Source organism: Carcharhinus amblyrhynchos, chromosome 31, assembly GCF_965287045.1.
Source record: "Carcharhinus amblyrhynchos chromosome 31, sCarAmb.v2.hapA, whole genome shotgun sequence".
NCBI classification, from domain to species: domain Eukaryota; kingdom Metazoa; phylum Chordata; class Chondrichthyes; order Carcharhiniformes; family Carcharhinidae; genus Carcharhinus; species Carcharhinus amblyrhynchos.
The window spans coordinates 17,065,548-17,092,382 of NC_137354.1; the positions used below are offsets into that span (position 1 = coordinate 17,065,548).

The window sequence follows — 26,835 nt, forward strand, 5'->3', positions numbered from 1 at the left end:
GACTTCTATCAGGTCTCCCCTCAACCTCCGTCGCTCCAGTGAGAACAAACCAAGTTTCTTCAACCTTTCCTCATAGCTAATGCCCTCCATACCAGGCAACATCCTGGTAAATCTCTTCTGTACTCTCTCCAAAGCCTCCACATCCTTCTGGTAGTGTAACAACCAGAATTGAACACTATATTCCAAGTGCAGCCTCACTCTGGTTTTATAAAGCGTCAACATGACTAGCCAATTTTTAAACTCAATACCTTGGCCAATGAAGGCAAGCATACCATCTGCCTTCTTGACTACCTTCTCCACCTGTGTAACTTTCAGTAACCTGTGTACCTGTACACACAGATCCCTTTGCCTATCAATACTCTTAAGGGTTCTGCCATTTACTGTATGTTTCCTATCTGTATTAGGCCTTCCAAAATGCATTACCTCACATTTGTCCAGATTAAGCTCATCTGCCATCTCTCTGCCCAAGTCTCCAACTGATCTATATCCTGCTGTATCCTCTGATGGTCCTCATCGCTATCTGCAAATCCACCAATCTTTGTGTCGTTCACAAACTTACTAATCAATCCAGTTACATTTTCCTCCAAATCATTTATATATATTACAAACAGCAAAGGTCCCAGCACTGATCCCTGAGGAACACCACTTGTCACAGCCCTCCATTCAGAAACACACCCTTCCACTGCTACCCTCTTTACTCCAGTTTTCATGCAAATTTGCCACTTAGAATTGTTTTTTGGGGAGAATTCCGGCCCACGTCTCAGCAATCAATTCAGATCGACAATAGGATGCTATTGTTATGGGCAGCACAGTGGTTAGCACTATTGCCTCACAGCACCAGGGACCCAGGTTCGATTCCCAGCTTGGGTCACTGTCTGTTAGAGTCTGCGTGTTCTCTCCGTGTCTGCATGAGTTTCCTCCGGGTGCTCCAGTTTCCTCCCGCAGTCCAAAAGACGTGCTGGTTAGGTGCACTGGTCGTGCTAAATTCTCCCACTGAACAGGCGCAAGTGTGTGGTGACTAGGGGATTTTCACAGTGACTTCACTGCAGTGTTAAAGTAAGCCAACTTGTGACCTAATAAATAAACTTTAGTCATGAATTATGTTACAATCTAATGAAACATTGGATGATTCAAGCACATTCCTGAACATACGATGCAGAGAGCACTGACAAAAGTGAAATTAGGACTTGATGTACTCTTCCTAAAATTGTGAGTGAGAGTGAAGCACATTTTTTAATGACACAGTAGAAATGGCATAAATTCTGTATAAACTAAAAATGAAAGTGGGGCAAACACTTAACAAGAATAGTACAAATTCTTTATGAAGAAGAGTGAGGATACGATGGAGTGAAAGTTGGAGAGGCCCTCGATAAAATCAAAGGAACATTGTAATATGATTTGATTTATTATTGCTACATGTATTAGTATACAGACAGACCATACTGTTCATAGAGTATACAGGGGAGAAAAAAGGAGAGGGTGCAGAATGTAATGTTACAGTCATAGTTAGGGTGCAGAGAAAGATCAACTTCATACCAAGTAGGTCCATTCAAAAGTCTGATGGCAACAGGAAAGAAACTGTTCTTGACTCAGTTGGTACACGACCTCAGACTTTTGTATCTTTTTCCTGACGGAAGATGGTGGAAGAGAGAATGTCAGCAAGAGAAAAGCCTCTCCTGTTTCTTATCGTCTCAGAATAAGAGTTGCACAGGCCATTTATAAAGCAGTGAGAACTGGACAGATCTATTCCAAAGCAGTGAGAACTGGACAGATCTATTCCAAAGCAGTGAGAATTGTACAGATCTATTTTAAAGCAATGAGAATTGTACAGATCTATTTTAAAGCAATGAGAATTGGACAGATCTATTCTAAAGCAGTGAGAATTGGACAGATCTATTCCAAAGCAGTGAGAATTGGACAGATCTATTTTAAAGCAGTGAGAATTGCACAGATCTATTCCAAAGCAGTGAGAATTGGGCAGATCTATTCCAAAGCAGTGAGAATTGGACAGATCTATTTTAAAGCAGTGAGAATTGCACAGATCTATTCCAAAGCAGTGAGAATTGGACAGATCTATTCCAAAGCAGTGAGAATTGGGCAGATCTATTCTAAATAATGAGAATTGGACAGATCTATTCTAAAGCAGTGAGAATTGGACAGATCTATTCCAAAGCAGTGAGAATTGGACAGATCTATTCCAAAGCAGTGAGAATTGGACAGATCTATTCTAAAGCAGTGAGAATTGGACAGATCTATTCTAAAGCAATGAGAATTGGACAGATCTATTACAAACCTGTGAGAATTGGACAGGCCCACAATAAAGCTCAATGAACTGGTTAATCCCTTTGTGACATACACAAAACCAGAGAGAGCAGAATGAGAGCTGGGCAGATCCCTTAATAAAAATAGTGGATCTGATAGACTATTAAAATAAAAGCCAGTGGAATGGGCCTTTTCACTGAAAACATGTGCTAATAATTTTCATTCTATTCTTAAATGATGGGAGGAATGAGACATTTGGCCATGTTTTGTAATATTAAACTGTTACGGGTTAATGTACAACCCTAATTGAAAACACATATCACAGAGTAATGCTGTACTCTCCAAAACCACAGACCCCAACATCTGCAAAGAGAAAAAGAACAAAGCTAATTTGTGTTTGCCATCTCTTCCTGCTTCAGCAAACTTTATTTGATCATCTGTATTTACACGATTACAGACAATGGAATTCTATTGAGGTATGAACACTCGAGTGCGATCTCCCTGAAGACCATAGCTGGCTAGGAGGAGCCAAATGAAACTTCAGCTGAATATACTCCTCACTGCTAAATGATAATATTGGGGAAGGGCAAATGAAATCCACGGTGACTCTCCCAAATTTTCACCGTCCCATTTTCCAAGGACAAAAAAATAAGTGAAACTGACGCTTTAACTCATTTTGCTTTCTGTCAAAGCACAATCCTAATTTCAAATACCTACTGATGGTCAGAATAAAATCTCTCCTCAGAATAATTGTGCTCCCCGCCCCCCCCCCATGTCCGATATTTCCATGGGAACATCTATTCTCTTGAATCGGGAACTTTATTACATAATCTGTGGGCCCAAACCATTGGCAAATTTCGCCTTTTAACACGAATGCCTGGAGGACATGATCATTCCTGCTGATCTTCGGATCCCAGTGAGCTGCCGGCACAGAAACTGAGGTCACTCCAAGACGCACTCCGAAACAGCCAAAGGAAAAATAGAATTAGTTCCGGCAGCTCGTGTTGGAGGGAACTTCACTGCCTTAAAGACATGAAAGGACTTCCCTTCAGATGAGCCTCTCTGTAAATACATCTGTTCGACAATAGATGGATTAGCTATAGCAGACGTGCCTGGTTACAGGGATAGGGTGGCACAGTGGTTAGCGTTGCTGCCTCACAGCGCCAGGGACCAGGGTTCGATTCCCAGCTTGAGTCACTCTCTGTGTGGCGTCTGCACATTCTCCCCGTGTTTGTGTGGGTTTCCTCCAGGAGCAGGTCAGGTTGATTGGCCATGAAACATTGTCACTTACTGTCAGGGGGACTGGCAGGGTAAATATGTGGGGATGTGGTCGGTGCAGATTCAATGGGCCAAATGGCCTCCTTCTGCATTGTAGGAATACAATTAAGTGTGAAGTCTAAATCGCAACAAGCAAGTTAAGAACCGAGTGCAGAAGCTGATAAAATGCTTACTTTACAACTTAGTAGCTCTTCTTAAACTGTTACCTTTGATCCATATATACATGTTATGCACCGCAATCCCAGTGGGTAATATCCCAGCGGACCAGGGCCCTGTTAAGCTTCAAGAGCCAAAATGCACGTACGTCCATTCAGATGGAGTTGCATCAACATGCACCGTGTTATCCCAAGGGCTGGTGCCACCAACTGCACTCTCACTGGGCAGGACCACACTGGTGGTGAGTTCAATTGGCGACACCTTTAGTGTCACAACGATGGGAAGCCAGGGAACTCCACAAGTCAAGTCAGGAATTCTCAACACTGTTCTCCGCCTTACATCCAATCCGCAAGAGAGTGCACTCTAAGATCTGTGAATTTCTGTATGTGAAAAATGTTCCAGTGCGTAAAGTCTCCACTTCCAGTAAGGTGCTAACAAATTCCAATGCTTAAGAATGATTGTACAATTGACAAAACTTTGCATCAGGGCCAGTTCAAATGAACATTTTACCCTGAACGTCTGCCAGTTCACTCACAGCAGGAAATTCTCGGAGCAGACGCTTCTTCAGCCAATATATTCTTCACTGGAGGCAGTTTTCGCCTTTATGGAATCCATCATCATCGATCTCCCCGTCGTAGTTATTATTTCAGCCTTCCACAGACCAACAGTAGACTCTGCCCCATGAATCACCCACAAGTAGCTTTGCATGATTCCTGTAAGGAAGAAGTCAGAGACTATTAACACTACCCAAAGTTGAATGATGGTGGTGTGCCTCAAAGATCTCATTTTTCACTTGAAACATCAACATTTTTGCAATGCTCTGAGCTCCAGTTTATTCCAACAAATTAGCTCCTCAGCAACCTAGAGAAAGCGTCCCTTATGCAGGCAGTTTAGTTCAATCTCGGCTATTTTCCCGTTTAGACTTCCCGTTATATGTCGTCTCTGCAACAGGAACTGTTCAACATAAGGAAAGCGTTCAGGAGAGGATCCCACACTGGGAAACCAGAGTGGGATCATAGAGTCCCTATGGTGCAGAAGGAGGCCATTCGGCCCATCGAGTCCGCACCTACAACAATCCAACTTTATCCCCTGTGTATTTACTCTGCTTATCCCCCAAACACCAAGGGGCAATTTACCATGGCCAATCCACCAAACCTGCATATCTTTGGACTGTGGGAGGAAACCAGAGCACCTGGAGGAAACCCTGGCAGAGAACGTGCAGACTCCACACAGACAGTGACCTGAGCTGGGAATTGAACCCAGGTCCCTGGCACTGTGAGACAGCAGTGCTAACCATTGTGCCACCGTGCCTCCCACGATGGGAAGAACTCGTCCATCATTTGCAACCTTTAAACGGGTGCCACCAGGAAAAGATTTGACCGTATTGAGCATGAAGTGTAAAATCGTACAAAGGCCTTCCAAGCTGGTATGCTATGGGCAGCACAGTTGCACAATGGTTAGCGCTGCTGCCCCACAGCTCCAGAGACCCGAGTTCAATTCTGACCTTGAGTGACTGTCTGTGTGGAGTTGGCACATTCTCCGTGTTTGCGTGGGTTTCCTCCAGTTTCCTCCCACAGTCCAAAGATATGTGGGCTTGGTTGATTGGCCATGCTAAAATTGCCCCTTAGTGTCCAAAAGTGTGCAGATTAGGTGGATTGGCCATGCTAAATTGCCCCTTAGTGTCATGGGAATTGGCAGGGTAATTAGGTGTTATGGGGACAGGGCCTGGGTGGGATTGTTGCTGATGATGCTCGATGGGCTGAATGGCCTCCTCCTGTACTGTTGGAATGCTATGATCCTACGCCACTCAGCTGTCTGCTTGTTGCCGGCTGAAGTTGCCTGCCTCTCCCACAGAGGTTACATGATGGGTGTGAACAATGGGAGGGCAGAAAGATCCCAGGATGTGCTGAGTGAATTGATCTCAGGGAGGGGGTTGTACAGTTTGCTTCCAGGACCCCTGGGAGGAGGAGGAGGAGGAGGAGGAGAGAACTGGTCAGCCAAGGTGGCTGCTCCTGATTATCTATGGGCAATGCTGGAATGTGGGATTGGGATCTGATGATGCCACCCTGCAATTATCCAGTAGCTTTGGGCATTCCTACGTGAAGAAGGGAGAGGTGATTGCCTAGCGATATTATCGTGATGCTATTAATCCAGAAACTCAGCTAATGTCCTGGGGACCGGGGTTCGAATCCCGCCACAGCAGATGGTGGAATTTGAATTCATCAAAAAGCATCTGGAATTAAGAATCTGCCGATGACCATGAAACCATTGTCGATTGTTGGAAAAACCCATCTGGTTCACTGATGTCCTTTAGGGAAGGAAATCTGCTGTCCTTACCTGGTCTGGCCTACATGTGACTCCAGAGCCACAGCAATGTGGTTGACTCTCAACTGCCCTCAGACAACTAGGGATGGGCAATAAATGGTGGTCAACCAGCGACGCCCATGTCCCACGAATGAATAAAAAAAAGAGCTACTTGGTGTGCAGTTCTGGAGGGTGGTTGTTGTCTGTGGCATTGGAACTACAGGATGAACAGGGACAATGTCATGTCTGTATGCGTGGATCATTCCAGAAACCAATCTCCCTCAATCCAATTCCTTCAAAAACCTGTTCGACTCTCACAATAAACTCTCCACGTCATCTGGAGCAGCACAGTGGTTAGCACTGCTGCCTCACAGTGTTGGGGTTCTAGGTTCGATTCCCAGCTTGGGTCACTTTCTGAGTAAGTCTGCATGTTCTCCCCATGTCTGCATGGGTTTCCTCTGCGTGCTCCTTCCACAGTCCAAAGATGTGTGGGTTGGATGCATCGGCCATGCCAAATTGCCCCTTAATGTCCTGGGATGCGTAGGTTGGAAGGATTAGTGGGGTGAATATGTGGGGTTACAGGAATAGGGCCAGGGTGGGATTGTGGTTGGTAAAGACTTGGTGGGCCGAATGGCCTCCTTCTGCACTGTAGGGATTCTATGATTTGCATGTGATGTCTGTGCACCACCCAGCTGGTCAAGCGATTAACTGTGAGCTGTTAGTGCATCTTCTGCTCTTGACTCTGAAAGAGGGGAAGGAGTGACGGCACCTCAAGAAAAAGTGTCCACACCCTGCAGGAGATGCTGAATTTTGGGACTGAAATTGGCTGCATGGTCAATTCTCAAATTCAGTCAACTCTGACATGGCAAAGCAATTGAAAAAATACCAATGAGCACATTCTAAACACTGCTTGGCTTGGAAGGAAACTTAGATTTATGCTTCTCTGCTTTCTCGATGGTGATAAAACTCTCCCACTAATTGTGGGTGGCATGCTGGTCAAAATGTTTATTTATTGGTCACAAGCAGGCTTATATTAACATGGCAATGAAGTTACAGTGAAAATCCCCTAGTTGCCACACTCTGGTGCCTGTTCGGGTACACAGAGGGAGAATTTAGCATGGCCAATGCACCCTAACCAGCACGTCTTTCAGACTGTGGCAGGAAACCGGAGCACCCAGAGGAAACTCACGTAGACACAGGGAGAACATGCAGATTCCACACAGACAGTGACCCGAGCCGGGAATCGAACCCGGGTCCCTGGCGCTGTGAGGCAGCAGTGCTAATCACTGTGCCACCATTGCTGCCTCACAGCGCCAGGGACAGGGTCACTGTCTATGTGAAGTTTGCACGTTCTCCCTGTATCTGCGTGGGTTCCTCCCGGGTGCTCCAGTTTCCTCCCATAGTCCAAAAGATGTGCAGGTTAGGTGGATTGACCATGCCAAATTGCTCCTTAGTGTCAGGGAGAGTAGCGAGGGTAAATGCATGGGGTTATGGAGATGGACTCAATCGGCCAAATGACCTCCTTCTGCACTGTCGGGTTGCTATGAAACAGGACATGGGATACAGAACTGGCAGAGGTGATGCTCAGTCCCTGAGGTGGCAGTGTGGTTGTGACCTTGTGGTTCTGAGATGCACTCTCTGCCGTGCCCTCTAGAAAGGCAAGACTTACCTCGAGATGGCCAGTGCTGTGACTGCAGGCAACCTCTTCTTCTGTTTCCCCGACAGCGCCCCGTTTCTGCTAAGCTCTTGACAAAGGACAAGGTGTCGCTCCCATCTGTAACCTGCGGTGGAGGAATATTAAAAGGCAGGGTTGTTATTACTTCAGGGAAATCTGCTAGTCAAGTCGATGCCTTTTTAATGGCAAACAGGTAGTTCTCACAGTAAACAGCCAGGGTTAATCCCTGCCTGTCCGGTAATGGGAGGGGATGTCCCATCTTAATTAAATTTTAATCGCCATGTGCAGTAAAGCTGTGCTCTAATCAGGAATCCAGATTATTAAATGCCTTCTAACTTGCACAGTTAGGTCAGCGGTGAGTCATCCTTGGTCGTATGTGCCCGACATCTCTCTATCAACCGATAAACAAAAGCATTCAGTTCGACAGTATCAGCCAGAGCAGTGATTACCCGGTTATGAGTTCTAACTCCGCGCGCGAGTACTGATGATAATTGAGACTGTAATTACCAACAACAATAGGAAAATTACTATTTAATTCCCAGCCACGTACCAGTGTGCAAGGTATTCAAAAACGGTAATTGGCCACTTATTTTCTGTTAGCGAAAAGGGGAAACAAGGTTTCGCAGAGCTGACAATGCAATATTGTCAGCATTCGCAGAGTCGCTGTTTGTCAATTTTAATCCACGGGTTTAGATTTTTAAAAGTCTTATATTTCTCAAGGGCCACCTTTTTCACGCTCTCTCCTCTCCAGTACGCATCATTTCTCAAAGCAACAGGGAAAATTGCCCCCCGGATGGTCCTGAGGAGGTCACCAACTGTCCGGTGCTCCCTCCTCCATTAAGAAGTGCTGGATTCCCACTGCTTGGGCTGAGTGAATGTCCAAGATCATGTGGGTGGCACAGTGGTTAGCACTGCTGCCTCGCAATGCCAGGGACCCAGGTTCGATTCCCGGTTCAGGTCACTGTCTGTGCACAGTCTGCACGTTCTCCCTGTGTCTGCGTGGGTTTCCTCCGGGTGCTCCCACAATCCAAAGATGTGCAGGCTAGGTGGACTGGCCATGCTAAATTACCCCTTGGTGTTGAAAGATGTATAGGTTAGCTGGATTAGCTATCGTAGATGTGTGGTGTTACAGGGATAGGACAGGGTAGAGGACTTGGGTAACATACCCTGTCAGAGTGTCGGTGCAGACGCGATGGGCTGAATGGCCTCTTCTGCACTGTAGGGATTCAATGATGTAGAAACATTGTGGTTAGCACTGCTGCCTCACATCGCCAGGGAGCCAGGTTTAATTGCCGGCTTGCATCACTTCTGTGTGGAGTCTGCACATTCTCCCCATGTCTCCGTGGGTTTCCTCCAGGTGCTCTGGCTTCCTCCCGCACTCCAAAGATGTATAGGTTAGGCTGAGTGGCCATGCTAAATTGTCCCTTAGTATCAGGAACAGAGTAAATATGTGGGATTGTGGGGATGGGGCCTGGGTGGGATTGTTGTCAGTGCAGACCCGATGGGCTGAATGGCCTCCTTCTAGGAAACAGACCAGGCAATTAGACGTTTTTAACAAACTCGTGTCAACTTCCACAATGGGCGTCATTTAATTCAGGAAGAAACAGGAATGCGAAGCAGTCGTGAGAGGTTTAAACACAGCTTTGTTGGGTTGTGTGCCTTTAGGTGTCCAAGGATTAGACATAAGGAAACTCAAATGGAAGAAATGACTGTTAGCAGATGCTGGTAAACAAATGGAACTAAATCAGACCACACTCTTCTATCTGTTACATGAATGGAGATATTATACATTGAAAACAAAATGGATTAATAGCTCAGTTAATGAATGGTTTACATATTAAGAACATGGAGAATATTGAGATGATAAAAGACCAGGATCCATCAAGTTTGTCTTCCACAGTTCTGGTAGTTGGATGATACAATAATAATGGAGCTATTGATGAATCCTGGTGGCACAGTGGTTAGCGCTGCTGCTTCACAGCACCAGGGACGCAGGTTCGATTCCCGCTTTGGGTCACTGTCTTCGTGGAGTCTGCACGTTCTCCCCGTGCCTGCATGGGTTTCCTCCAGGCCCCTCCCACAGTCTGAAAGACACGCTGGTTAGGAGTATTGGCCGTGCTAAGTTCTCCCTCAGTGTACCCAAACAGAGTGTAGAGGATGGTGCATCTGTAAATGTTGGAGAGAGAAGGAGCTGACATGCCAAGTTTCCTGAGCCGGCTGAGAAAGTTGATGGGTTTTCTTGACTATAGTGTTATGGCTGCATCTCCAACCACAGGCTATCTCCAGATGTGGCTCCCAATAATCTGACAATAGACAATATGGCCTTAGCCTTTTGCCAGTGAAGTTCTGTGCTGTTTGTGTGATTCCCCAGACACGTTCCCATCCAGTCAGATTCTTATTTATAATTGATGAGCTTTCCTACAGTGCTCTTTCAATTGATCAACTAATGTTGTAACCCAAAATGAATGTATAGATTTTCATGCTGTAATTCACTATTTATTCTTAAAACACAATTAACTTCCCTCAGACAGGTCGATGGGATCTTCCAAGGCATCTGAAACACGGGGCCCAAATTTAACTTCAAACGCTTGGCTCAGTGTCAGTAAGCTTCAGTTTTCTTTTTACTTTCCATTGCTCCTCTTTTAGAAAGGCACGGTCTGGTTAGCAGCCAGGTGGTAGAGGAGAGGGAAGGAGTGAGTGAGGTTAGGTCAGTGGTGGGCAACCAGTGGCCTGGGGAAGCTTGGGGGGTGGGGGGCGTACACACAGCCCATCTGGATCTGAGTGCAGCCCACATGCGTTAACCATTGCCCATGCACAGAGCTGTCAGATTCTGCTCGTTTCCACCCTCGCAGCTTTTTTTTCTAACTACTAAAGTAATTTACACGTAAAGCAAGGGTAAATGAAGAGAGGTGCATAATACGGGTGGAGCAGTGGTTAGCACTGCTGCCTCACAGCGCCAGGGGCCCGGGTTCGATTCCCGGCTTGGATCACTAGCTGTGTAGAGTTTGCATGCTCTCTCCATGTCTGCGTGGGTTTTCTCCGGGTGCTCTGATTTCCTCCCATAGTCAGAAAGACTTGCTGGTTAGGTGCACTGGCCATGCTAAATTGCCCCCTTAATGTACACAAACAGGTGCCAGAGTATAGTTGATGGTGCATCTGTAAATGTTGGTGAGAGGTGTAGCTGATAAGCCGAATTTCCTTAGTCATCTGATAAAGCAAAGGCGTTGGTGAGCTTTCTTAACTATCCATGAAGTGTAAAGCTGAAAAAGGGCCTTCCAAGCTGGTATGCCACTGTGGCACAGTGGTTAGCGCTGCTGCCTCACAGCGCCAGAGACTCAAGTTCAATTCCGACCTCGGGTGACCGTGTGAGTGGAGTTGGCAAATTCTCTCTGTGGGTTTCCTCCAGTTTCCTCCCACAGTCCAAAGATGCGCGGGTTAGATGGATTGGCCATGCTAAATTGCCCCTTGGTGCCCAAAGGTGTGTAAGTTGGGTACATGTGCAGGGTTTCAGGGATTGGGCAGGGGAGTGACCCTGGATGAGATGCTCTCTCGGAGACTTGGTGCACACTCAATGGGCCAAATGGCCTCCCTTTTGCACTGTAGGGATTCTACGATGATTGCTCACAATATTGACTGTGAGAGCTGTGCACTCCTTTTGCATCCAAAGTGCAAATATTTTTCTTTTTACCACTTGATATTGACGATGGTTGTACTAATGGATAAGTGATGAAGCATTTTCTATAACCCATGAAGAAATACTCCCCGTTTTTTTTGGCTGAGTGGCCTAATTCTGCTCCTATGTCTTATGGTAAAGACAATATATGCCACTTAAACATTACCATTCTGTTCTGAGGCTGGTCCTCCATCATTCTTGGTGATTTGCGATCTTCTATACTCTGTCCTCCATAGCTGTAAGTTGAAAATAAACCATCATTTTATAAACTTCTCCATTAGATGTGCAAAAGAAAACCTCCCAAAATAACCCTGCACTAGCTAACCACAAGATGAAACCACAGTTGATTAGTAGCAACTCCAATAAATAATTCAGGGAAATTTCCTTCGGCCAGTCGGTGGTGAGAATGCGGAATCGTCGAGGTCAATAACATTAATGCATTTAGGGAGAAGAGGGTTTAAAGCTTATTGTTTATTAGTGTCACAAGTAGGCTTGCATTAACACTGCAATGAAGTTACTGTGAAAATCCCCTAGTCGGCACACTCCCGGCGCCTGTTCGGGTACACTGAGGGAGAATTTAGCACGGCAAATGCACCTAGCCAGCACGTCTTTCAGACTGTGGGAGGAAACCGGAGCTCCCAGAGGAAACCCCACGCAGACACGGGGAGAACGTGCAAACTCCGCAGTCACCCAAGCCAGGAATTGTCCCTAATGCTGAGGAGCAGCAGTGCTGACCACTGTGCCGCCCTACAACTCCAAGAAGTAATTGAGGACAATTTTCTTCAACCAGCAAGTGGTGAGAATGCGGAATGTGGGGGGTGGGGGGGGCACGCGGCGGGTGGGAGTCGAGGCAACATTGATCTACTTATGGAAAAGTTAGGTTTGTACACGAATTAGGTGGATTCGTATGTTGCTGGAGTCAGATAAAGTTGGGTGGAGGGAGATTTGAGTGGAGTGTAAATGCCAGCAGTGATTAGGTAGGTCAAACAGTCATTTTGTGGGCACAGTCAGAAAAGTGTCTGGAGGAACAAGGCCTCTGAATGAAGCAAGGTCAAAACGAAGCGAAAAGAAAAGCTGAACCATGAAGTCAACACATTCTTTGGTTTTAAAAGTCTGAGCCCCTTTTACTCCTAGGGCTGATTTATGTGCCTGTCAATTTTAACCTGTTCCACAGTGGCACAGTGATTAGCACTGCTGCCTCACAGCGCCAGGGACCCCAGTTCAATTCCAACATTCCAACCTTGGGTGACTGTGTGGAGTTTGCATGTTCTCCCTGTGTCTACGTGGACTTCTTCCCACAATCAAAAGATGTGCAGGTTAGGGTGGATTGGCCGTGCTAAATTGTCCCTTAGTGTCCAAAGATGTGCAGGTTAGGTGGATTGTCTATGCTAAATTGTCCCTCAGTATCCAATGATGTGTAGGTTAAGTGGATTGTCCATGCTAAATTGCACCTTAGTGTCCAAATATTATGGAATCACGGAGTCCTACAGTGCAGAAGGAGACCATTCAGCACATTGAGTCTGCACCAACCACAGTCCCACTCAGGATCTATCCCCATAACCCCATGCATTTCCCCTAGCTATTCCCTCTGATAGTAAGGGCAATTCAGCAATGGCCAATCCACGTATCTTTGGAAAGTGGGATGAAACCAGAGCACTCGGAGCAAACCCACGCAGACACATGGAGAACTTGCAAACTCCACACAGACAGTGACTCAAGCTGGAAATCGAACCCAGGTCGCTGGCACTGTGAGGCAGCATTGTTAACCACTGTGCCACCGTGCCAAGCAGGTTAGGTGGATTAGCCACACTAAATTGTTCCTTAGTGTCCAATGTGTATGCTTGGTGGGCTGGCCACGGTAAATGAGTGGGTCACGGCGATCGGGTGTGCCTGGCTAAGATACTCTTTCAGAGAGTTCAGTGCAGACTCGATGGGTAAATGGCCTTGTTCTGCATTGTAGGGATACTCTTCTTTGGAAGGTTCAAAGATGCACGGAACTTTTGCATAAAGATTTGTCTGTTCGATGCATGGACATTGTAAAGTACTAAAAATGTTAAATTGGAATAAAGCAATTGTAGGAAGGTCTAATAAAAGATGTGCTTCAGGTTGTTCTGTGTTCTCTGCATAAGCTCAAACAATTCCAAATATTGTTCATTAAAGGATTATAAGAAACAAAATCCATTACCCATCTGTCATCTGCATGAGTAATATAACACATTTCTTATCATTTACCTTTTACAAGTTTGGTGGATAAATGCGTTGTGGGAAGATAGCTATGGGCTGTGTGGGGATTGTTCAGTGCAAATAGGCCTTTTTCAGAAAGACAGAATGTGCTGGAAATGAAGATAGAAACTGCAGAGGAAGGGAACAAATACAGATGTCTGCAACTGCAAATCGTAGGATCATAAAATCCTACAATGCAGGAGATCATTCGGCCCATCGAGCCTGCACTGACCACAATCCCATCCAGGGCCCTATCCCTGTAACCTCACGCATTGCCTTGCTAATCTCCCTGACACTAAGTGAGGGAGTGCCAGGGTGAGGGTGAGTGTTCGTGTTCAGAGTGCGAGTGAACGTGTGTGTGTTGATATAAAGTGGGTCAGTTTCTTTGCCTCTCTGTGATCTTTCAATGATTGAATTTCCTGTCAGTCATTTAGACAAGGAAGCAGCAACCTGGATATAGAAAACCAGCGCACATCAGGACAGGCAGGAAGCTATGGCTTTTACCAAAGGCTAGCACGGGAGGATTATAGGAATTAGGAGCCGAAGGAGGCAAATTCAGCCCTTCAATCCTGCTCCGCCAATCAGATCATGGCTGATCTCTCCCTGGTCTCAAATCCACCTCCCTGACTGTTCCTATATCCTCTTAATGCTAATTTTTTTTTATTAGAAATATGTCTCTTCTTCTTGAAACTATTTAGTGATTCAGACTCCCCCGTACTACGGGGCAGTGAGTTCCACAAATTCACTGCCCTCTGAGAAGTAGTTCCTCCTCATCTCAGTGTTAAATCTACCTCCTCTCAACATATACCTGTGACCTCTTGTTCGAGATTGCCCCACAAGGCGAAACATTTTGTCTACGTTTACTTTATCAATCCCTTTTAGAATTATATATACCTCCGCTTCTCTCTCATCGGGAAATTACATGATGATCAGTGCTCCAGACTCCGGCTCGTTTGGCCATTATCACAGTGTGATGTTGACTGAGAAGATGGCAGTGCTTTACCTGCTGTCGGTGACACTTACTCGTACAACCCCGTCACTGCATCCCGTCACGACGACATTGCGCGGGTCCCACTCGTGCACCTCGGTGAAGCAGCAGCACAGAATTTCCTCCATCAGCCCTGGCGATGTGTCGACGCTCGCAATCGGCTGCCCGTTAATCGTCCACAGGTGCAGGTACGTCCCCGCGCAGGTGGCAATGTCACCCTGCAGGGTCAGAACAGAGATTGGTGAGCAGACCTGTATGCCTGGTGGGCTGACTCTGTGCCCAGCAGGTGAGCACACCTGTACCCTGCCGCGGGCGAGCACACCTGTACCCCCCCCCCCCCACAGGCGAGCACACCTGTACCCCCCTCCGTGAGCGAGCACACCTGTACCCCCCCCACCGCAGGTGAGCACACCTGTACCCCCCTGTGAGCGAGCACACCTGTACCCCCCCCCCCCCGTGAGCGAGCACACCTGTACCCGCCCCCCCCCGCGGGCAAGCACACCTGTACCCCCCCTGCGGGCGAGCACACCTGTACCCCCCCCCACCGCAGGTGAGCACACCTGTACCCTGCCCCCGCGGGCGAGCACACCTGTACCCCCCCCGCAGGCAAGCACACCTGTACCATCCCCCCCCTCCGCGGGCAAGCACACCTGTACCCCCCCTGCAGGCGAGCACACCTGTACCATCCCCCCCCTCCGCGGGCAAGCACACCTGTACCCCCCCTGCAGGCGAGCACACCTGTACCATCCCCCCCCTCCGCGGGCAAGCACACCTGTACCATCCCCCCCCTCCGCGGGCGAGCACACCTGTACCCCCCCTGCAGGCGAGCACACCTGTACCATCCCCCCCCTCCGCGGGCAAGCACACCTGTACCCCCCCCCCCGCGGGCAAGCACACCTGTACCATCCCCCCCCCCCCCCGTGGGCAAGCACACCTGTACCCCCCCCCCCGTGGGCGAGCACACCTGTACCCCCCCCGCGGGCGAGTACACCTGTACCGCCCCCCACGGGCGAGCACACCTGTACATACAGCTGTGTTCCAGGGTGCAGGAACATTTTGGATCTCGAATTCCCTTGCTCTATTATCCTGATGGTGCGAACCTTGCTGCAGCCTAGATCCACACGCATTGGTATTCCTCCTCAGTTGTCCTTCAATGAATACTTTGGCCAAATGTTTGCTCTTTGAGCACAAGCCCTAACCGGTGATGGCTGTCCAACTACGGAATGTGATTTAGTAGGCATCCAATTCCCAACAGGAGGAAGTTAAGGACAGATTTGATAGAGGCATCCAATGATTTTGAGAGTTTATTAGAGTAAATAAGGAGCGATTTTTAGGCAGTGAGTTTTGACTGGGACAGCCTAAAAGCATGGCAGATCCAACGGTAGCTTTCAAAAGGGAATTGGATAAATATTCGGAAAGCAAATATTTACAGGAAGATGGGGAAAGAGTGGATCGGAGTTGGTGGGGTTTTGGGGGGAGCGAGGGTAAGTGAAATTATTGGGTAGTTCTTTGTAAGACTCTACAGGAGCAAATGTTACTGATCTCGCTGACCGAGATAACGAGGGAATCAGGTGTAATGCACATTTATACCTGCCCAAAATTACTTATTGGCATCCATGGTGATTGAAATTAGATGCAGTGTAATAAGTAACATTGCACTTAATCCCATCAGTATCTCTCCAACGGGATACTTTAACATTGTTCCTGCTGGATGATCCTCCAAAATTATGAGGATTTTTTAATTAATTCATGGGACATGGGTGTCACTGGCTGGCCAGCATTTATTGCCCATCCCTAGTTGAGGGCAGTTGAGAGTCAACCACATTGCTGTGGCTCTGGAGTCACATGTAGGCCAGACCAGGTAAGGACGGCAGATTTCCTTCCCTAAAGGACATTACTGAACCAGATGGACTTTTCTGACAATCAACAATGGTTTCATGGGCAATAGTTTCTTAATTCCAAACATTTTTTGATTGAATTCAAATTCCACCATCGGTCATGACTGGATTCGAACCCGGGTCCCCAGAACATGAGCTGCGTTTCTGGATTAAAATGAAAAATATATTTTCATTTGAGTATGTGTTTCGTTCAGTTCAGTTCTCAGATTTTGCTCAGCTCAGTACATGTTTGCGTACAGGCTCTGGCTGTGAAGCCAATCTCTAAGTTTGCTCTCTTCACGCTTCTGTCCTGTAAATTATTTTTCTAAGTTCTGTTCAATAAAAGAAAACCATCTTAAACCTCAGTTTAAAGTGCTGTCCCCTGTTCAAACAAATGAATGGACCCTACAGTTGGCTTGTGCATATGCAGAAGCAACAAAAGTTAATCCTTTGCGTACGATAATCTAAAGCTAGCGACATGTCGCTGAAGAGAAGAACAATGCAAAGAGCAAAAGAAACAGTCACTTTCTAAATATAAAGTCGTCACCAATAAATCCAATCCAGAATTGGGAGGAACTCAGTTATTCCGTAAGAGGTTAAGGCGAGTGGCATGGATGCAATAGAGGGGAGTAGAGATAAACGCGCGAGGGACAAAGAAACAGGAGGAGGAATGGAATAAATAGAATGAAACGAAGAGAGGTTGGTGGAAGCTCATCTGGAGCCGGGACCTGGGTTCGATCCCCAGCTTGGGTGGTCATTGTCTGTGTGGAGTTTGCATATTCTCCCCCTGTCTGTGTGGATTTCCTCTGGTTTCCTCCCACAGATCAAAGACGTGCTGGTTAGATGGACTGGCAGTGTTAAATTGCCCCTTTGTGCCGGGGGACTAGCTAGGGGAAATGCATGGGGTTGTGGGGGTGGAGCTGTGTTTGGTGCAGACTTGATGGGCCAAATGGCCTCCTTCCGCACTGTAGGATTCTACGACTCTATAAAAGCTGATATAGGGCAGGCGAGCTAAATGGTCTCTTCCTGTGCTATAGACTTGCATAATTCCATGTAATCCTTAGATGGTAATAAGCAAGTCAGGCACCAGGATTTTGGTTTAGGGGATTCCAAAGTGCTTACTGCACATTCTCAAAACTAGATCCAAAACCAATTTAACAGCTTGATGGCACAGCAAGTGAAGGGATGCCAACCCCCAATCAATTGGAAATCAGTGTCACTCCCCCTCGCTTTTGATAGAACCCAAATATTACGATGGAACGACAAAGTGCTGTTGCCTAAGTCATCTCGCTCTTGGGTTTCCTTGACATATTTTGAAGACTGTTCTGTTTCGATGTGAAAATTGCTTGCAACTACTGGCACTAACTAGGTCTCCAGCGTCATTGGGTACCAGATTAACTTCTGGTCTTCGCTTCAAACCTCTCAAACAACCAATTTAGGAGTGGGAAAGATAAGCCCAAAATATGAAATAAATCGCTGTGTCTGCAAAATAACCAGGAGATGAAATAATTACCCACAACACCGGCTAAAATTACAATGACATCACTATAATGAAGGACAGATGTCTGATTATTGTGCCCCCAATTCTAGTTTTCAAGCTACATGGCTTCAGTGTCATAAACGAAGGCAGAAAATCCTGGCGGTACTCAGCAGGTCTGCCGACATTTCAGGGCTGTGGCCTTCCGTCTACACTTCCCGCTGTCTCGGGAAAGCAGCCAGCGCAATCAAGAACCGCACGCGCCCCGGACATTCTCTCTTCCACCTTCTTCCGTTGGGAAAAAGTCACGTACCAACCGACTCAAGAACAGCTTCTTCCCTGCTGCCATCAGGCTTTTGAATGGACCCACCTCGCACTAAGTTGATCTTTCTCTACACCCTAGCTATGACCGTAACACTACATTCTGCACCCTCTCCTTTCCGTCGCCCCTATGTACTCTATGAATGATGTGTAATGTCTGTGTAGAATCATAGATTCCCCGACAGGGCAGAAGGAGGCCATTTGGCCTTTCGAGTCTGCACCAACAACAATCCCACCCAGGCCCCTATCCCCGTTACCCCACATATTTATCTTGCTAACCCCGACACTAGGGTCAATTTAGCAGGGCCAATGAACCCTATCCACACTCCTTTGGACTGTGGGAGGAAACCAGAGGAAACCCATGCAGACACGGGGAGAATGTGCAAGCTCCACGCAGACAGCCACCTGAGTCCAGAATTGAACCTGGGTCCCTGGCGCTAACCACTGCCCAAATAGCATACACCGTGCCACCCAATAGCACGTACTAATACATGTGACAATAATAAATCAAGTCAAATTCCACCAGCTCCCATGCCAGCCTCGGCTGAGTGGATCCATTCTCTGAGACAGACGATTGTGCGATCAAGTTCCACTCCAAAAATTTTGGGCGGAAATTCTAGGCAGCCGCTCAGTGAGAGGTTGGAAGAGTCATCCTTCAGGTGAAAGATTGGATCAAAGTACCGTATGATTGTCCCTGTGGACATGAAAGACCCATAACCTCTGTTTTGAAACAACTCAGGGCTGATTGGCCAACATTTATCCCTCAGTGAACATCACAAAAACATTATCGTGACCTTGTTGCCAATCATGTTACCTTGCTATGCGCAAAGCGCTTGCTGTGTGTGGTGACTGTCCCTTTAAGGATTAACCTGCAGAGTAAGGCTCACATGGAATCAATTGGGGTGCAGGGTGGTAGATCACTGTGGTGGGCGTGGGCTGAGAGTCATCTCAGGAGCTGATTGCAGCTACAAGCTTACAAGCCTCTGTATCGTGTTAACCTGTTACGGGACGGCACGGTGGCACAGTGGTTAGCGCTGCTGTCTCAGTGCCAGGGATCTGGGTTCGATTCCCAGCTTGGGTCACTGTTCGTGCCAAGTCCGCACGTTCTCCCCATGTCTGCGTGGGTTTCCTCCGGGTGCTCCGGTTTCCTCCCACAGTCCAAAGACGTGGGGGTTGGCCAATGCTAAATTACCACTTGGTGTTGCAAGATATGCAGGTTAGGGGGATTGGTCACACTAAATTGCCCCTTGGTGTCACAAGATGTATAGGTTAAAGGGATTATTGGAGTAAATATGTGGGGCTACAGGGATAGGGCCTGAGTGAAATGCTCTGTTAGAGAATCAGTGCAGACTCTGGGCTGAATGGCCTCCTTCTGTACTGTAGGGATTCTATGATTCTACAAATTGTGTTTTCTCTAGACGGGTAAATGAGCATCATTACAATCTGTCCCCTACCTTGCAATGAGTACATATTGCACACTACAGTATATGGCAGTACAATGGGAGATTTTCCTTTGCTCTTTCTCTTCTTGACATTGATGTCTACCCCTCTCTATAGATTTTCTTTCTGCACCTGATTTGACTTTAACTTATCCCCATTTTCTGTTGTCCCTCTGTTTCTTTCTCAATCATTTTATCTGATAGGTTCAGTAGATAGAATGCTGTTCGCCAAGATTGCCTTGTTTCTCCACCACATCTTATCTTATGGGCTTCACTGCTGCTCCAGGGGCCCAGGTTTAATTCTGGCCTTGGGTGACTGTCTTTGTGGAGTCTGCACATTCTCCCCGTGTCTCTGTGGGTTTCCTCCGGGTGCTCCGGTTTCCTCCCACAGTCCAAAGATGTGCGGGTTACGTTGATTATACCATGGTAAATTATGCCTTAGTATCAGGGGGTTACAGGGATAGGGCCTGGGTGGGGTTGGTGCAATGGAGATTCGATCAGCCGAGTGGCCTCTTTCTACACTGTAGGAATTCTATGACAATCAGTTTGTAGTTCCACCAAATCATGGGGCAAAACATTGTATAGTTGAAGGGTGAAGGAAAGTCTAAACGATAACATTGGCTGCAAGGTGCCTCATTCCAGCAGGATTTGGGCCATGCTTTCCATTTTAAACGTGCTTAAAGGTGGCACAGTGGAGGGTGCCATAGCGGTTAGCACTGTTGCCCCATAGCACCAGGGACATAGGTTCGATTCCCGGCCTTGGTTCACTGTCCATGTGGAGTTGGCACGTTCTGCCCATGTCTGCATGGGTTTCCTCTGGGTGTTCCAGTTTCCTCCCACAGTCCAAAGATGTGCAGGTTAGGGGGATTGGCCATGCTGAATTGTCCCTTGGTGTCCAAAGATACGCAGGTTTGGTGGATTGGCCACAGTAGATGCGCAAGGATAGGCTGGATGGTAGGCCCTGAGTAAGAAGCTCTTTCAGAGAGTTAGTGACGACGCGATGGGCCAGATGGCGTTTTACTACAGACCCTATGGTTCTAAAGTACGGCAACACCCAATAAGCTAGAACCAGAGAAGTGGCGGACTTGCTGTCAGTGTGGTGTAGTTTATTGCATGGGCCTGATATTGCTGGAAGTACTATTTGTGATAACATTAAGCTGTTCAGCCCTCGCTTGTTGTGTGAGCAGTGCAGTTGGCCTGTTGTGAGAATATTTTATTGCCACAGGTGCCGTTTATAGCTGGGTAATATCCTTGGCTCCAAATTATACTCTAATAAAAATGTATGATATTGCAGAGAGTGTAATCTTTTGCAATTTAAAAATGTTTTGAGCCGGCCAAAGTTTATTAGCCTGTTTGTAGTGTCAGAGATAGAGAAGGCCTTGCTTTGTCTGTTTGGCAAAGGATTACCATGGTGACTCTGTGTTGTTTGAGAGTCACCAAGACTGACGTATTCCCAAGTGAGCACTGCACATTGGATAGTTCAAATGTCAGAGAAATCGAGTATCATAGAATCATATGGTGCAGAAGGAGACCATTCAGCCCATCGAGTCTACACCAACCACAATCTCACCCAGGCCCTATCCCCATAACCCCATGCATTTACCCGAGCTAGTCCCCCTGACACTAAAGGGGCAATTTAGCATGGCCAATCCATCTAACCCGCACATCTTGTGCGAGCGTGGGAAGAAACCGGAGCACCCGGAGGAAACCCATGCAGACAAGGGGACAATGTGCAAACTCCGCACAGACAGTGACCCAAGCCGGGAATCGAACCTGGCTCCCTGGCACTGTGAGGCGGTGGTGCTAACCATTGTGCCGTGTCACCCAAGCCACACAATTGGGCAGGATTTTCTGTGACGTGTCCGCACCCTGTGCCGCTGGGGAAGCATGGTTGGGGGAGTGGGGGGTGCCATTGGCAGGAGCAGAAAATTCTGATGAAGGGGACGGCCAGAAGTGTCCAATTTGTGTGGATGTATGAACGCACACATTCATGTGCACTTCCTTACAGATGATGAACATACAACAGCTAAAGAAACATCAACATTATAATACATGACATCGAGTTCATTTCGCAATATGTATACCATAGCATCAATAGCATTTACACCACTTGGGCAGTACCCCTGATAATAAGTTCAGCAGATTGTCAAGTAACACTACATCATCTTAAATGATTAATTCTGAATAATCGCATTTACTCTGGAGGCTTTAATCTGAGAATCCAAACACTCAATGCCTAATGCATGACAAAATATTGACCAAAATTACAGCAGTTACAGTAATGACAGCCTAAACGGCACACATTTGATGTTGAATCTATCAACACTTTTGCACCTTAGTTTTTGCTCTGTTATAATGGATGTGAAGCAACTAACCAGTTCAACTTAAATCAAAGTTTAGGCAGGAATACTGCACTTTGGCTGTGCCCATTGAGTGACTCCTGCTTACACTTGATGTAGAGTTGTCCTGTTGCAGGCTGCTTACAGAGTTGCATTTGGCAAATTTATCTCATTCACTCCCACCCACCAGGGAATACAAACAGGAAATAAAATCAAATAAACTAAAGGGAATAAAATAGTTATAGAATCAACACTGATGCCAATAAATTATTTTGGGTGGGTAGAATCATAGAATCATAAAATCCTACAGTGCAGGAGGCCATTTGGCCCATCGAGTCTGCACCGACCACAATCCCACCCAAGATCTATCCCCCATCACCCAGGAAGTTACCCTAGCTAGTACCCCCGACACTAAGGGGACAATTGAGCATGGCCAATCCATCTAACCCGCACATCTTTGGACCGTGGGAGGCAGCCGGAGCACATGGAAGAAGCCCACGCAGACACAGGAGAACATACAGACTCCACACAGAGAGTCGCCCCAAGTCGTGAATCGAACCCGGGTTTCTGGTGCTGAGAGGCAGCAGTGCTAACCCACTGTGATACCTTGTTGCCCCAAAATCATTGCCCAAACAGGGACTTGAACCCTGGACCCTCAGGTTAAGAGTCTGATGCTCTACCGACTGAGCTATCTGAGCCCTCGAACAAAATCCCAAACTGGGAGCAAGGACCTTTCGGACATCACAGGCATCGTCACTTATTTTGCCAGCTCCATCCCAATCCTGTTACTATTCTCAGTTGAGAACCATGTGACAATCATCAGGGCCCTTTCTTCATTCATTGGTGTAGAAATGTGGTTGTTTGGCAATTCAATGGATAAGGTCTAAAATATGAGAATTTCATGCAAATATTGCTAGTTCCTCACACTAAATCGACTCCCTGATTCTCAATCCTTCTGCACAGTTTCACATCTGATCAGTTGGAACTACATTCTGCCTCTTCCCTCTTCCCCTATGCACTCTATGAATGGTGTGCTTTGTCTGTATGGCAAGAAACAATACTTTTCACTGTGTACTAATATATGTGACAATAATAACTCAAATCAAATATTAAGCTGATCTTTCTCTATCTGTAACTGTAACACTATATGCTGCACCCAGTCCTTCCCTTCACTCCATCACTAAGGACCCACGTACCCTGGACATTGTCTCTTCCACCTTCTTCCATCGGGAAAAAGATACAAAAGTCTGAGGTTATGTACCAACCGACTCAAGAACAGCTTCTTCCCTGCTGCCATCAGACTTTTGAACGGACCTCACATATATCAAGTTGATCTTTCTCTACACCCTAGCTCTGACTGTACCACTACATTCTGGACCCTCTTCTTTTCTTCTCCCCTGTGTTCTCTAAGAACAGTATGCTTTGTCTGTGTAGCGCGCAAGAAACAATACTTTTCACCAAAGACTAATATATGTGACAATAATAAATCAAGTCAAATATTAGACTGATCTTTCTCTAACCCTATCTATAACTACATTGTGCACCCTCTCCTTTTCATCTCTCTTACGTACTGTATGAATGGTATGCTTTGTCTGTACAGTATGCAGAAAACAATACTTTTCACCGTATCGCAGTATATGTGACAATAATAAATTAAATCAAAGGAATAATTTTAACAGATTTATCCTTGAACAAGAAATGGAGCTCACGGTTATGTTATTGATGGAGATAGCAGAAATGGTCTCTTTGTGCCCCTGAAGCTGACTAACATAAGTCAGTGTGTTGAAGTCCCAGACGATGCCTGTCCTGTCGCACGATCCACTCACAATCACATTATAAGTTGAAGACACTGCGAGGCAAGTGACAGCTTCTGTATGACCATGAAGTACCTGGGATAAAGAATAAATCACTGCTGTGAGACTCGGCCACACGAACTAGATGCTAAACAGCTTCAGTCTTTTGTTATGTATCCTGCGATTGGAAAGGGACACAAGGCTAGGAAGCCACACCAGGTTGTTTCAGAGACAGAGGGATGGCTTGCGGAAGGAGAGATACCAAAGATATATCTGTTGTATTATGGTGCCACCACACAGTACCATGTTGCATTGTGTGTTTGTTTGTGGCTTCTCTGCGATGAGACATTCAGACTTGTATATTTAAATATGAACTGCTCATTTTTAATCTTTAACTACTGAGAGATCCCAGTTAACACCATGAATAGTGCTCCTTTTCCCATGTAGGTAGCTTCCATTCTGAGTCTATTACCATGTGGCTCCATGCATCATACCGTGGGGGGGTGGTATTCCCCAGCCCCCGCTCCCCTTAACCCTTGCTGTGCCGAGCATCTTTTTATTACAATGGAACGCAGTTACATAAAACAACAATGTTCTGTAGAAATAAACGTGGAGAATTAGATTTGAAAAATGCACTTATTCCAAGGGGTAAAGGTTTCTCAGCTCCCCACCAGGGCTGTAAATTATTTTGTACAATAGACATAAAGTTCAAGGATGGGGAAAAGAAAAGGCCATTTGGCCTTTTCTCCCTGTAACTCAGACCCACTAGCCTTGGCAACATCCTTGTAAATCTTCTTTGCACACTTTCCACTTTAACAATGTCTTTCCTATAACAGGGTAACCCAAACTGTACACATCACAATGAGTTAATTATTTGGTTAACTGAACTTTTGTGGCATTAGTTGATGGTTAATTAACTCTGCCCATTTTGCCATGAGATCTTTGATGTTTACCCAGGAAGGCAGATTGGATTGTTTTTATAATGTCCTATTTGAGAGACAGCTCTCCTTTGGCAGTACAATGAAGTATCAGTCTAAATTAGTAATGCAATTATCTGAAGTGATCTTTAAACCTATAACGTGTTGGCCAGTGTCCCAGAAACAAGAAAAACTTGTAACAACTTCAAAATGTCTGGGAAATCTATAATTATTTTTTAAAAAAACATGTTTGAGGAGGGGTTTTTTTAAAGTACATTCAACTTTTAAAGCCATCATTTATTATTTTAAGTTTAAAAAGCAAGGCTGGTCCATATAAGTTTAAAGTTTATTTATTAGTATCGCAACCAGGCAACCATTGCCAACTGCAATGAAGTTACTGTTAAAATCCCCACACTCCGGCGCCTGTTCAGGTACACGGGGAGAACGTGCAGTTTCCATACCGAGAGTCACCCGAGGCCAGAATTGAACCTGGATCACCGACTCTGTGAGTCAGCGGCGCTAACCACTGTTCCACCTTTGTCCTTTCCACTAATATTCTATATGCCTGAAGAAGGTCTTCTTTTACCTGCCTTCTTTCCCAGTGAAGCCTAGCACAAGTAAGTCTGTTTACATTTATGAACATAAGTCAATTGAGAAATCATCAGAGACCATACTGCGACCTTACACTCACTAACAGAAGGCTGAACTTCAATGCTAAACATCTGTTCCTTTTCAAATATAAAGAACAAAAGTCCAGTAATTGGTTTCATTGAAAAGTTAATTTCCTGTCGCTACTTTGCCTTCACTTTTCCATTTATCACCGAATCCCAGAATAAGGTTACAATTATCAGTTGGCATTAGAGAAAGTGCAACATTCTCAGACTCGCACCTTCTGGACTTACTTACGACAATTAAAGGGGGTCGGAGCAAATTTCTGTGCCGAGGAGCAGAAGCAACATGAGATGCGGACAAGAATTACAGGAGGACTGGGCAAACACTTGGTGACATTGGCTGCATCATTTCACGAGCTGAAAAGCCTCCGCAGATCAATTTTCAGAAAGAAGGCGTCATTGTTCATTTATTCTTTCACGGGATATGGATATTGCCGGCTGGGCCAACATTTGTTGCCCATCCCTAATTGACCTTGAACTGAGCGGCTTCAGAGGGCAGTCGAGACTCAACCATTTTCTTTCTGGATGTATCACGGCTTGGTATGTCTCCTGCTCTGCCCAAGGCCACAAGAAACTACAAATGGTTGAGAATGTAGCCCAATCCATCACGCAAACCAGCCTCCCATCTATTGACTCTGACTACACTTCCTGCTGCCTTGGCAAAGCAGCCAGCATAATTAAGGACCCCACGACACCCTAGACATTCTCTCTTCTACTATCTTCTGTCGGGAAAAAGATACAAAAGCCTGAGGTTACATACCAACCGACTCAAGGACAGCTTCTTCCCTGCTGTTGTCAGATTTTTGAATGGACCTGCCTCGCATTAAGTTGATCTTTCTCTACCCCTAGCTATGACTGTAACACTACATTCTGCACTTTCTCCTTTCCTTCCCTATGTATGGTATGCTTTGTCTGTATAGCGCGCAAGAAGCAATATTTTTCACTGTATTCCAATAGATGTGACAATAATAAATCAAATCAAATCAAGTCAAAACATTTTAAGTCAACCACATTGCTGTGGCTCTGAAGTCACATGTAGGCCAGATCGGGTAAGAACAGCAAATTTCCTTCCCTAAAGGACATTAGTGAACCAGATGGGTTTCTCTGACAATAAGCGATGGTTTCCTGCTCACAATTATGCAGACTAGCTTTATATTCCAGATTTAAAAGTTGCATTTAAATCCCGCCAGCTGCCATGATGGGATTTGAAGCCATGTCGCTATGTCAGCCTGGGCCTGTGGATTACTAGTCCAATGACATAACAACTACACTACTATTGCCTCAACGTAATCGATGATTATGACGTGTGTTTGAGATTTGAAGTTGGAATTGTTTTGTCATTTGTGTGCATGTATTAGAGAGAGAGAGAAAGCAGGGGAGAGAAAAAGATGGACAAAGAGGGAGAGAGATCAAGTCAATTAGAATCATAGAAGCCCTACTGT

At 46.2% G+C, this 26,835-nt stretch overlaps 1 protein-coding gene and 1 non-coding gene across 2 annotated transcripts in view; both read right to left on the minus strand.

The window, feature by feature from the left end:
- Positions 1-1,473: 1,473 nt before the first annotated feature.
- Positions 1,474-26,835, minus strand: part of wdfy4 (WDFY family member 4) — a 262,215-nt gene continuing 236,853 nt past the window's right edge. The window contains exons 57-61 of the mRNA XM_080215932.1: positions 23,722-23,901; positions 14,595-14,777; positions 11,515-11,584; positions 7,670-7,781; positions 1,474-4,409 (exon numbers count right to left, since the gene is read on the minus strand). Coding sequence (XP_080072058.1) covers positions 4,343-4,409; positions 7,670-7,781; positions 11,515-11,584; positions 14,595-14,777; positions 23,722-23,901 — 612 coding nt within the window. The 3' untranslated portion in view covers positions 1,474-4,342. The remainder of the gene's footprint in view (positions 4,410-7,669; positions 7,782-11,514; positions 11,585-14,594; positions 14,778-23,721; positions 23,902-26,835) is intronic.
- On the minus strand, positions 22,638-22,710 carry trnak-cuu (transfer RNA lysine (anticodon CUU)). The gene has a single exon. It is a non-coding gene; the product is annotated as a tRNA-Lys (tRNA).